Raw genomic sequence first — 12,523 nt, forward strand, 5'->3', positions numbered from 1 at the left:
TCACAGCACTCAAGTATATGCAAGGCATTTGTTTTAAGCACTTTACATGCATTAACTTAATCCAAGAAGTAAGATATCATTATCATCTTCATTTTTTCAGCTGTGGAAATGAAGGGTCACACTCAACTCCTATCTGAACAGAAAATCCAACTATCTAACCCAAGGTATTATCATTTTGGAACAGGCAGGGCTCACAGACCTTCTATTAGCCCATCTATCCTTCATCATATGTAAAACGAATATAGTCGTAGTTTATCTATCTTAGGCTCCTGTGACTGTAAAATTACACAGATAAAGCATTTAAACAGCACCTAGCAAACAGTAAGCAGCAATCCCTATTCCAGCTGTCACTCCAGTACAGCTGTGAAATAAATGAAAAAGTACTTCCTTCCTTTAACTCTACTCATAGACAAAAGATACTAAGGGTGAGAGATGAAGATGTCTTGAGGCTTCGCATGTAGCTAAGTCATTAACCACTTCTTTTATGCTCCAGGCCCTGAGTTCAGTTCTCAGTACCATAAGACAAAAACATACAGTGTTTAAAGTGTGTCATCTGTGTAGGAGCCCCTCATTGTGGTCCTGATTACCATGGAACACTACCTCACCTAAATACTTCCTATTCCATGAAGTCTTTTGAAATAGCTCAATCGCCACAGCAGATAATCTATACCTCATGCCCTTTTTAGTGCATCTGCCCAAGCTCTCTACTGACTCCCTAAAGTCAGTATTTATCTTGAGGTCTCTATTTCCATTTCTGGGCCCTAAAGAGAAATGGATTCTCTTGGAAGAGCTGAGAATACTATAGAGATCTGAAACTTAAACTGAGAAGCTAACCCGATAAGGTGAGGTAGGACACTAGAACAGAATATAGGATAGTTCAGAATCAGTGCCAAGAAAAGTTTCATGAATAGAAACAGTGTGGGCAAGAGTATAGGCAAGGTGAGAGTGATGAAAGGGAGGAAGGGGTGGGGAAAGTGTGCCAGGCATGACTGGGGAGTGGGATCTGAGAAATGGGAGCTACCCATTCTCTAAGAATGCCCACTCATTTCTGGGGACCACCTGGCCCATTCAGATATATCCTGTGCTTCTCGCTTCCTATCTGGTGAGGGTAAGTGGGAAAGTGCAGATAAAACTACAAGCAGGAAAATGAACGGTGCTCTATGAAGTACACTGAGGGCCCTTGGCATCTGAGACACAAAGTGGAAGACCTGAAGATGGCCATATGGAGAGAAAAATGAGGAGATGAAAGGGACATGTGTGCTCATGAAGGCAGCAATTTAAAGCTAAAGCAGCAAAGGCTCTGTAGTGGATCAGAGGGGTAGAAGGAGAGAGTGCTGAGGAAGAGCTGAAAAGGAACCATTCAAAGGCAGAATCTGAAGTAATTACTCAGAGGGTGGGGTAACCTTGTGGAGAAGCCAAAATCCTTCCAAAGTGGGTAAGAAGTCTTTCTGGAGGATGGGTATCTCACACAGTGGATCCTTGGGAAAATGAGGGTCTGTAGCAGGGCTTAGAGGCACATTTTAAGCGCTCTTTCAGGGAGACTTTTTATTAGAGAGAGAGAGAGAGACAGACAGACAGACAGACAGACTCTTAGGAGCAGTGGTTCTCAAACCTGAAGAGCACACATCATAGTCACCGGTAGCCTTTGTTAGAAACTCAGATTGTGGAGCTCTGCTCTGAGGTTCTCTGATTCAGTGAGTCTGAGTAAGACCCAAGCACTGGCATTTTCCAACCAATGCTGCTGCAGGTCTAACTAACCATACTTTGAGAGCCACTGACAGGGGGAAAGGGAGTTCTTCAGTAATGGGTCTTCAAAAAGGGAAAGAAAAGTCAAGGGAAAAAAGTTGAAATGAGTCCTCAAAAAAGTTTCTAAGTAGGTGTTAAGATCTTTCCATTTCTGAAAGGAGAGACCTATGGGGGTCATGTCTAAAAATAAAGGAAGGAAGGGAAGAAGGAAGATAGGTAGGTCAGTCAGTTGGTCTACTGAGAGAAGTCTTCAAGCACTGGCATTCCAGGAGTAGAGGAAGTTTGGAAAGAGAGAGTCTGAAGGATGCTGGGACCCTGCAGAAATAGTGGGGGGTGGGCTGAGTATCCGGAAGGGTTTATAACTTCAAAGGGATAAGAATGGAGGGGTAAGAGAGAGTAAGAAGAGATTCAGCCTAACTGGGATCCATCTGACAGATTCCTGAAATAAGACTGGGGATGTCAGAGGAGAAAATTGAGGGAGGGTTTCCAGAAAGTGCTAGAGATGACTGACAACAGGGCTCGGGAGAAAAATCTCTAAAGAATGTCTTAGGAAGAGGTCTTCTGAGAAAGGTCCTGACAGAGGGATTTTTAATTGTAAATACAGGGTAGGGTAGGTGTTGGGGGGCATTATGAGAAACCTCAAGTTTAAAAACAAACAACCACCCCCCAAAAAGCCCAAGCATATAGGGGGAAACTCCTAATGAAGACCTGAAAGCATTGGCGTAGGTTTTCCACAAAGAATTCTGGGTGTTCAGCTATACTGAAGGTTAGGTAGGTATGTAAAGCTTTCTCAAGATGGTTCTAGAGAATTGGGGGTGGGGGAGATTCTGAGGAAGAGATAGCTAGAAAAGTCTTTTAATAAGAAAGTATGAGAAAAAGAAAGAACTAGTCTAAAGGCCATTTCAGGGTTACTAAGTTCTTTGATGCATGGGGGTCCTGAAAGCTGTAGCTTACAGGGGGTGTTTCAATATTGTAAGGAAGAGTGTCAGAAAGTTTACCTAAGGCTAGAAAGGGAGTTTCAAATTTTCAGGTTATCCAAGAAAAGTTGGAGAAGAATAGAGGCTATGAGGACACTTTCGTGGAGTCCGTACACTATTTTTAAAACATGTGGTGTGTGTTACTGGAAAGGATTTGGGATACAGGAGAGGATCTGGAAGAGGTTTTGGGAATATGAGAGGGACTCTGGAGATTTTCAGGATTAGAAGGTGTAGGGGCTGAGGAGAAAAGGGTTGGGGTACATGAGATTACCTCTAGAGCATTCCAAACTGGGGAATATTTGTGTAACATGAGGTCTCTGGGACAGATTTTGGAATCTATAGAAGGGTCTAAGAAATATGAGAAGAGGACAGGGCACATACAGGAGGTGGAAGCAAAGAGAGGAGAGGGTCCTCTAGGTGAGTTCTGGCATCTAAGAGCACTTCCTGAGTATCTGAAGATGACTGTGCTGGGATATGCAAGCCCTTCAAGGATGATGCAGTGTTCACCAGGGACATCCTGAAGAATTTGGGGATAAGAGTGAAAATCTCTAAGACTTTTGGAATGGGGAGAGGTAGGGGGGTAAATTCTTGGGGTATTTGAAGAAGTCTGAAGGAGAGACGACTTGAATATGTGATGCAGATGGGGGTTAGAGGCAGAGAGAGTATCTGGGGGCGGTTTAGGGGCTTTAAGGTTGCTCCTGGGGGAGATGCCTGGAATATATGTGCTGTGGAGACAAGATGACGAGTAGCCACCAAGGAATGTGCTGCGATCCAGGAGGAAGATGTGAGGAGAGAACCAAGGACCAAAGGGCGGGGATCCATGGGGAACGTCCCCAGAGGAGGCGGTTGAAAGCTGAGGGTGGTCTCCGGGGAGGACGCTGGAGTCGTGCGGGAGGACCAGGCAGATGTGTGCCGGGTCAGGACGGAGGTCCCCGGGCCCGGCCCCTCGGCTGTCCCCAGGGCGTGACGGTTTGGGAGGGAAACTGAGGAAGGGGCCCGGGTAGGGAGAAGCGGGCTGAGTGCGGGACCCTGAGGGGTCCTCCGGGTTCCTCCGGCCTCCCGAGGCCCGAGTCCGCCGCCCGCCGCAGCCCGCGGCGCGGGGTCCCTGAGGGGGCGGGGCCGGCCGCGCGGCCTGGGTCGCCCTGAGGGGAGCGCCGCGCGCCTCGACCGCCACCGCCCCGCGCCCGCCGGCCCGGCCTTGCCCGAGACTCACCGCCTCGGCCTCCGCCGCCACCCGCGCCTCCTCAGGCAGCCGCCGCCACCCGCGCCGCTGCCGCCGCCGCCGCCGCCGCCGCCGCCGCCGCCGCCGCCGCCGCCGCCGTCGCCCCCTCTCTGGCCCGAGAGCTCCCCTCCCTCCTCCCGCACCGACCACCGCCGCCGCCGCCGCCGCCGCCGCCGCCGTCGCGCTGCGTCACCGCGCCGTGCGTCACCGCCCCTGGCCCCGCCCCGGAGGGCCACTGTGCGCCAGCATTAGCTCACACCCGATTGACAGACGGTGAGTCCAGCCAACTGGCGGCGAGGGCAGACCGCAGGGTGGGAGGTGTGCGGCGAGAAAGGCGGGGTCCTGGCCTGGAGGGGAGCGCCGGGGCTGGAACGAGGCCCGAGAGGCCCGCCCCCTCCTCACTACGATTGGTCTGACGAGAAGGTGACGGGCAGACGGCCAGGCCCCGGGCGGAGAGCGGAGGGCCGGGAAGAGGAGGGGCGCGCGCCGCGTTGCCCCGGGCAACGGCCTGGCGGAGCCCGCGATTGGACCTACGGACCCGCAGGGGGCAGTCTCGCGCCGGTCTAGCTCAGTAGCCGCGAACCGAGTCCCAATTCCTCATTCTGGCTTTCAAGGACCCCCTCCTCTCCGCCCCTCGGCCACGCCCCGCCCAGGGTCTGTGTCCCGTAGTACCATCGCCCTTTGGGATGACAGTGCTGCATCCCGGCCCCTGGTATCGATCGGCCGCGCCTCAAGTGACACCTCAAGATGAGCGAGGGCGACCCTTTAAGGGTGGAAAGAGATAAGACCCCACACATAAGAGGCTGTCAATAAATGGAGATGGCTCCCATCACTTTTGTCGTGATCTTAGTGCATCCACAAACTGTCCTGCGCCGGGGTGAACTGATTGGAAAGGGGCCGGCTCTCCAGAAGGGTGACAGCGACGTGGCTTGTTCCGAGAACTCCAAGAAATACAGTCAGGGTGGAGTGTCGAATTTACGACAGGGAGTGGTAGGAAATGAGCTGCGGCCAGATGTTTGGCCACTGGAGGGAGTCTGCACTTGTGCTGAAGGCACAGCGACTAGAGTGACGGGACCAGGAAGGTCTTGGGGACTTGGGAGTTTGGAAGAGACGCCTCTGGCTTACATAGGGAAGTGGGATGAGAAGGAATGAGACAAGGAAGGGAGAGCCCAGGGAGCTACTTGGGGAGTTGGGGCGGGGTTGCATCTGGGAGGGACCTTGGGGAGGGAGGAGTTGCGAAGTGGGAGGGACACTCAGGTGGCCCATTGAACTAGCCTTTTGCCACTGGCTGGCCACAGGGCGGAAGAGAAAAGTCCAGGACAAAGCCCTCAGGGAGACTGGGTGCCAGAGGAGAAGCTCAGTGTGGGACAGCCAACACTGAGGTCAAGACCATTGCCCCACCTCGGGGACAAATTGAGGCTGGAGACCAGGATTTAAGGATCATTAGAGATGGTAATTGAAGCTGTGGGAGTTTGTGACCGATCCCAAGGAGGGTATGAGGGATGAATGGAGACAAGGCTCAGACGGAACTCTGAGAAATGAGGGCACATGAGTTGAGAAAAGAAATGAGTACTAGACCAACATTGTGAAGATGGCACAAGAAAGAGTAGATGGAACTGGGCTTCCTATCCCAGCAGAGCATTTCTGTAGGCTCGAAGCTAGCCTTTCTACATATTGAGACCCTGAACTCGGGAGGCAGAGGCAGGTGGCTCTCTCTGAGTTCGAGGCTAGTTTGGTCTACAGAGCGAGTTCCAGGACAGCCAGGGCTGCACAGAGAAACACAGATAGTAAGTCTTTTTTTCTTTTTTAAAGATTTATTAATTATGAGTACACACTGTAGTTGTCTTTAGACACACCAGAAGAGAGCATCAGATTCCATTGCAGATGGTTGTGAGTCACCATGTGGTTGCTGGGAATTGAACTCAGGACCTCTGGAAGAACAGTCAGTGCTCTTAACCACTGAGCTATATTCTTCCCAGCCCACTCCACCTTTTTCTTTTCTTTCTTTCTTTCTTTCTTTCTTTCTTTCTTTCTTTCTTTCTTTTTTTCTTTCTTTCTTTCTTTCTTTCTTTTTTTTTTGGGGGGGGTCTATGTAGACAATGTCTTTTAGATATTCATGGCTGGCTGCCTCAGACTCCTGAGTGCTGGGGTTAGAGATCTGTACCACCACACAAGCTAGAAAGGGAGTTCTTTGTTTTTAAAATAGAGGAACTAACATTGTATGGAGGCTTAGGGGAAGATCCATCAGGGGACAGGGAGAGAGCATAGGAAGAGTTGGGAAGACTGAAGAGGTGCCTGGCAGGTGGGATGGAGACCAGTGATGGGGCCTGCCCATTATTAAAGAGGGGAGCCAGCATAGAAAGCCAAGTGGAGCAAGGACTTAGAAAAAAATTTTTTTCTGGGCGTGGTGGTGCATGCCTTTAATCCCAGCGCTTGGGAGGCAGAAGCCGGAGGATTTCTGAGTTAAAGGCCAACCTGCTCTACAAAGTGAGTTCCAGGACAGCCAGGGCTACACAGAGAAACCCTGTCTCGAAAAACCAAAAAAAGAAAGAAAGAAAGAAATATTCTTTTTATTTCTTCACTAAAATACATATGGTTTTCGCATAAGATACTTTGCCTTTATTTCTTCTTTATAGAACAGTTGACTTTATGAATTGATTTTTTTTTTCAAAATTTATGCACATAAGTAGGTCACAATACCCTGTGTGGGACACTCATGAGATCAAAAGGCCAAGCCCTATGTATGATAATGTCTGCTCTCGCTGAGCTACATGCAACCCCTCAATGCCCATTTGTTTGTTTTATCAGATTTTCTAGAGTTTGTGTTTGTTTGGTTTTGGGGTTTTGGGTTTTTTGAGAAGGGCTTTTCTGTGTAGCCATGGCTATTCTGAACTTACTGTGTAGACCAGGCTGACCTCAAACTCAAAGATCTGCCTGTCTCTGCCTCCAGGGTGCTGGGATGAAAGGCGTGCGCAGCTCCTTCTCCACTGCCAGTGCTGCTAACTGGTCTTAGATGGCGAGCTATCTCTGGAACTCCTCCTTTTTGATGTTGCCTTTTTTTTTTTTTTTTTTTTTTTTTTTTTTTTTGAGACAGGATCTTGTGCATGCCCAGGCTGGCTTCACTGTAGTCCAGAATGGCCTCAAATTTGCTATGTAGCCAAGGTTGTCCTCAGCTCTTGATCTCCTGTCTTTCTTTACCTATCAAATTCTAAAATTAAAGGACTGGCCCTGTTAAAGCTGAGCTGTGTAGCTCAGAATGGCCTGCAGGTCTCCGTCCTCCTGCTTCTGCCTCCCCAGTGCTGGGATTGCAGGCACACATTGTGCTCTGCTAGAATCTCCTCTTTCTTCTTACATTTCTTATTAGATTAGAGTTTATTTGTTTATGTTTGCGCATGCATGAACACACCACATCCCACTTGCAGAGGTCAGAGGACAATTTGTGGGACTCAGTTCTCTCCTTCCATGTGGGTTCAAGGAATGAGTTCCATTTTTCAGGCTTGGAAGCAAGTACCGTTACCCTGAGCCACCTCACCCGCCCTGTTTTGGTCTTTTGGTATGCAATGTCTCTGTGTCACTCTGGCTATCCTGGAGTTCAGTGTTGTCACCTAGGTTGGCCTCAGACTTGGCAATCCTGACTGCTGGAAGATATCTATCTATCTATCTATCTATCTATCTATCTATCTATCTATCTATCTATATTATGTATTATTATGTTATATAATTAATAAACATTGTAATTATATTTAAATTGGGGGCTGGAGAGATGGCTCAGCAGTTAAGAGCACTGACTGCTCTTCCAGAGGTCCTGAGTTCAATTCCCAGCAACCACATGGTGGTTCACAACTATCTGTAATAAGATCTGACATCCTCTTCTGATGTGTTTGAAGACAGCTATAGTGTACTCACATAAATAAAATTAATTAATTAATTAAAATTTAAAAAATAATTATATTTGAATTGTATAGATTTAATTAAATATATTTAATTATATATTTATAATTATATATTATGTAACATATACACATGTATAATAGTATATAGGGTATATATAAACTTCATAACATATATATATATATATATATATATAAAATAAGCTGTAACTGTTTGGGCCTTTTCTATGCCTACCCTTGCTCCTAAATAACACAGAGACCATTATATTCATTTAATAGCTTTGGCCTTAAGCTAGGCATGTTCCCAAATAGCTTGTAACTCAATTATTCCATTTATATTATCTAAGTTCTGCTATGTGACTGGTTACCTCTCCTCGGTTTCATACAGCCTACTTCCTCCATGTCTCCCACGCCTGATTCTTTCCCAGAGTTCCTTTCTCTGTCCAGAAGTCCCACCTTGCTATTCTGCCTTTTGCTATAGGCCGTAGGCTTTTTATTTTAACCTATCAGAAGGCATCTGAGGTAGGTAAGGAAGGACAGAGACACATCTTTACACAGTATACAAAAACATCACTCCTAGGCCACCATTTCCATGGTAGCATTTTTTTTTCTCTTTTTTTTTGAGACAGGGTTTCTCTGTGTAGCCCTGGCTGTCCTGGAACTCACTTTGTAGACCAGGCTGGCCTCGAACTCAGAAATCTGCCACTGCCTCCCAAGTGCTGGGATTAAAGGTGTGTGCCACCACTGCCTGGCCCCGTGGTAGCATTTATTAATTTTTTGAGACAGGGTTTCTCTATGTAGTTTGTCACTGCTCTAGAGGCAGTGGGACCTGGGAGAACAGAGTTGGTAGAATGGTTGAATTTAGCAGTGGGTTGCAGCAAACTTTAATCCCAGCACTCAGGAGGCAGAGACAGGCTGATCTTTGAGTTCAAGGCCAGCCTGGTCTATAAGAGATGACCTACACAGAGAAACCCTGTCCTGAAACACCAAGAAAATAAAGAATAAACGTGTGTTCCACAGCCCCAGACTTATTTCCTCTTCATCAGGCATCTCTGTCCTGGGGGCAGGTAAAGCTTTTTTCTCTTCACAGCAATCCCAAACCAGAGATGCGAATTTAACTAGGGCCACAGTGAGGCAGTATTCGAACCCCCATCTTAGTGACTGAAAAGCCTCACAGGTTCTGACAGAGGCAGGGAAGGAAGGAAGAGGAGGAGCCCTTTGTGACAGTTGTCCTAGGCCGGGCATAAACAGGATGTGGTGTTAGAGGAAAGCTCCCTCTTTCACAGCCGCCCTCTCAGCCTGGGGCCCCACCCCAGAAGACGGAAGGGCTGAGAAGAGGCCTGAGGACAGAAAAACATGGTCAGAGGGTCTGGGTGACGAGGAAGGGTGAGGGGGCCGAGTGCAGGGTGACCTGGAGCAAAGAGGGTACCTGGATGGAGGTCAGCTGGGGGACGAAGGTCACTGGCAGGAAGGGAAGGGACCCAATCTCGACAAAGCTTGGTCATAGAGGTGGAGGCCTCAGGCAAGCAGATCCTTAGGTCTTCTGGAGTAACCCAGGGGATCCCCAGGAAGGTGGGACCTGACCTCCGTGTATCCCTCGGAGCTGAACTGTGAGTCTTGGTAACTCCCTTCCCAGGCCTTTGCCAAAGGCCTCTCACATAGGCTAGCTTTACGGAGACACTTAAGTCAGGAAAAGGGGCCAGGTTAGAAGCTAAGCCGGCTCAGCTCTTCCCTGTCCCATTGGCAGTCGGACTCCCTGGTGGTGTGTGAAGTGGACCCGAAGCTAAAGGAAATATTGAGGAAATTCCGTTTCCGAAAAGAGACCAACAATGCCGCCATCATAAGTCAGTGACCTCTGCCCTCTGAAGGGTGGCACGGGGGGGGGTGCACGGGGGGGCAGCAAGGCAGGGAAGGCTGGGCTGGGGAGGGGTCTGTCATCTGTGTTCTATTCCTCCCCAGTGAAAGTGGACAAAGACCGGCAGATGGTGGTGCTGGAGGATGAATTCCAGGTGAGGGGCTGGGATGCTGCTGGACACTCTAAATACAGGAAGAGATGTGGGGACAAAGTTGAGAGAGTGCTCTCAGGATTGGATCAGCTACCTCATAAACAGAGCACAGTGACACATGCTTATAGTGCTGGCACTCTAGGGGTGGAGAGAGAGGGACCAGGATTCAAGGTCATTCTCGGCTACGGTGTTAAGTTGGAGGCTAGCCTGGACTACAAGAGACCCTGAATCAAAAAGCCAAATAAAGCTGGGTGTGGTGGTACTGACTTTTAATACCCCAATTCAAGAGGTAGAAGCAGGCAGCTCTCTGTGTGTGTTTGAGGCCGGCCTGGTCTACAGAGTGAGTTCCAGGGTTCGCCTCTGCCAAAAAAAAAAAAAAAAAAGCCAGGTGCTTCAGTTAGGGTCACCATTGCTGTGATGAACCACTCTGACCAAAAGCAAGTTGGGAAGAAAAGGGTTTATTTGGCTTACATAGCCTGAATCACAATCCACCGAGGAAAGTCAAGGCAGGAACTCAAATGTGACTGGCACCTGGAGGCAGGAGCTGATGCAGAGGCCATGGAAGGGTGCTGGCCTCTCACGGCGTGGTCAACCTGTTTTCTTATAGTATCTGGGCCCGCCAGCCCAGGAGTGGTATGCCCACAATGGAGCTGAATGTTTCTATATCACTAAAGAAAGTGCCCTATAAACTTGGCGTAAGTCTGATCTAATGGAGGCAATTTCTCAATAGTGTGTGTGGGGGGGTTTCTCCCCTCGGATGACTATAGCTTGTGTCAAGTTAATACAAACTAGCCAGCATGGGAGTTAAATAAAAAGAAAAAGTGGGGGCTGGTGAGATGGCTCAGTGGGTAAGAGCACCTGTTCTTCCGAAGGTCCAGAGTTCAAATCCCAGCAACCACATGGTGGCTCACAACCATCTGTAATGAGATCTGATGCCCTCTTCTGGAGTGTCTGAAGACAGCTACAGTGTACTTACGTATAATAAATAAATAAATTTTAAAAAAAAAGAAAAAAGAAAAGAAAAGGTTGGGGGGATAGCTGTACAGAGCTCCTGCCTTGTAGAGCCAGGCCCCAGAGCTTAAAAAAATTAGTTTTCATTTTAGATAAGGTAGCCCAAAGTCACTAGCAACCCTATATAACTGGATAAACCCCCCACTGTGGCTTTGCCCTCTGCAACAGCCTTCCTTCCTTCCTGCTGGAGCCAAGGCTGCTTGGCAGGGGAGGGTATTGACCAGGAAGAGCTAGGCTCCCTTAGGCCCCCTAAAAGGAAGTATACTAGAGTGGTTACCATGGGAATGCAGATTCAAATCGGAACTCTGGTATTTACTATCTTGTGCAATGTGGGGCAAGTCCCTTGACACTGCCGGGCCTCAGTTTCTGTAGCTGTCAAAGTGGGCCTAATAAGACCTTCCCATAAGGTCCTGAGAAATCTCAACGAAACCACATGCACTTCTTAGAAAAATGTCTCTGCATGTTTTTAAGTGATCATTTAATAAACTGAATGACAGCCATTTGTTTGACTCTTTCTCTCTGCCTCAGAACATCTCCCCAGAAGAACTTAAGTTGGAGTTGCCAGAGAGACAGCCCAGGTATATGGGGGAAAGGGGTAGAGTGGGGGACTATGGGTAGGGGGGCTAGATCTTTAAACTGGGGGACTGTTGGGCTCTAGTTCTGTTTATGGGCTCAAGATCTCTGCATTTGAAGCCAAGAAACCATAGTCTAGAAGCTTTTGTTGATATAATATTATTTTATTGCAGAATTTTCACTAGTATGTTAAAGATCTATTTATTTGTTTTATGTACATGAGTATTTTGCCACATACATGCCTGGTGCCTGCAGAGGTCAGAAGACATCATAGGATCCCCTGTAACTGGAGAATTAAGCTACCATGTGGGTCTTGGGAATGGAATCTGGGTCCCCTGCAAGAGCAGCAAATGCTTCTAAAAACCGAGTCATCTCTCAGCCCTTATACTAATAATTTTTTAAGGGGTAAACTAATCAGGAGAGCATTTAAAAAAAAACTTAAGGACAGGTGGCAGTAGCGTGCACCTTTAATCCCAGCACTCGGGAGGCAGAGGCAGTTGGATCTCTGTGAGTTCGAGGCCAGCCTGGTCTACAAAGACAGTTCCAGGGCAACCGAGATAGAGAGTCCCCTGTCTCAAAAATAGATTTTTAAAAAAATGTATGTGTATGCATGTTTTCATGCATGTCTATGCACTTCATGTTCTTAGAGGCCAGAAGGGGGCTTTGGATCCCCTAGAACTGGAGTTACAGAGCATTGTGAGCAACTTTGTGAGTGCAGGGAACTGAACCCAGTCCTCTGTAAGAGCAACAATTGTTCTTAATTGCTGAAATATCTCTCCCAGCACTCCCCTTTTAAAAGAGGACTTAATGTATTATTTATGTGCATGTGTCTACATGAGCCACCTGACACTGGGTCCTGGGAAACTGACCAGCAGCCCTACCTAAGAACAAAAAAGGACCCAGTCCCAGAGCCATCTCTCTAGCTCCTCTTGTTTCTTTGAAACACAGTCTCCTGCATACCAGGTTGGCTCTGGACCAATATACAGCCAAGGACAGCCCTGGATTCCCGATCGTTTTACCCCCGGCTCCCAAGCACTGGGATTACAGCTCCATGCTGTAATGTCTGATTCCCATCCTTTCCCTCCGCCTCCCAAGCAC

The 12,523-nt window shown here is 48.3% G+C and overlaps 2 protein-coding genes across 5 annotated transcripts in view; one reads left to right on the forward strand and one right to left on the reverse strand.

The window, feature by feature from the left end:
• The window catches only part of Samd4b (sterile alpha motif domain containing 4B), a 36,924-nt gene extending 32,933 nt beyond the window's left edge, over positions 1-3,991 (reverse strand). Inside the window, exon 1 of the mRNA XM_021210924.2 lies at positions 3,937-3,991. The gene's annotated coding sequence lies outside the window, so the exon portion shown is untranslated. The remainder of the gene's footprint in view (positions 1-3,936) is intronic.
• A 1,267-nt stretch (positions 3,992-5,258) lies between these two features.
• The window catches only part of Gmfg (glia maturation factor gamma), an 11,305-nt gene continuing 4,040 nt past the window's right edge, over positions 5,259-12,523 (forward strand). The window contains exons 1-4 of one of the 4 annotated variants that reach the window (XM_021210941.2): positions 5,259-5,397; positions 9,583-9,679; positions 9,795-9,844; positions 11,381-11,430. In XM_021210941.2, coding sequence (XP_021066600.1) covers positions 5,395-5,397; positions 9,583-9,679; positions 9,795-9,844; positions 11,381-11,430 — 200 coding nt within the window. In that variant the 5' untranslated portion in view covers positions 5,259-5,394. Of the gene's footprint in view, positions 5,398-9,093; positions 9,195-9,216; positions 9,446-9,582; positions 9,680-9,794; positions 9,845-11,380; positions 11,431-12,523 lie in introns of those variants that run through there. The other 3 variants (XM_021210950.2, XM_029532328.1, XM_021210956.2) reach the window with 3 other exon arrangements.

This window comes from Mus pahari, chromosome 1 (genome assembly GCF_900095145.1).
Source record: "Mus pahari chromosome 1, PAHARI_EIJ_v1.1, whole genome shotgun sequence".
NCBI lineage: Eukaryota > Metazoa > Chordata > Mammalia > Rodentia > Muridae > Mus > Mus pahari.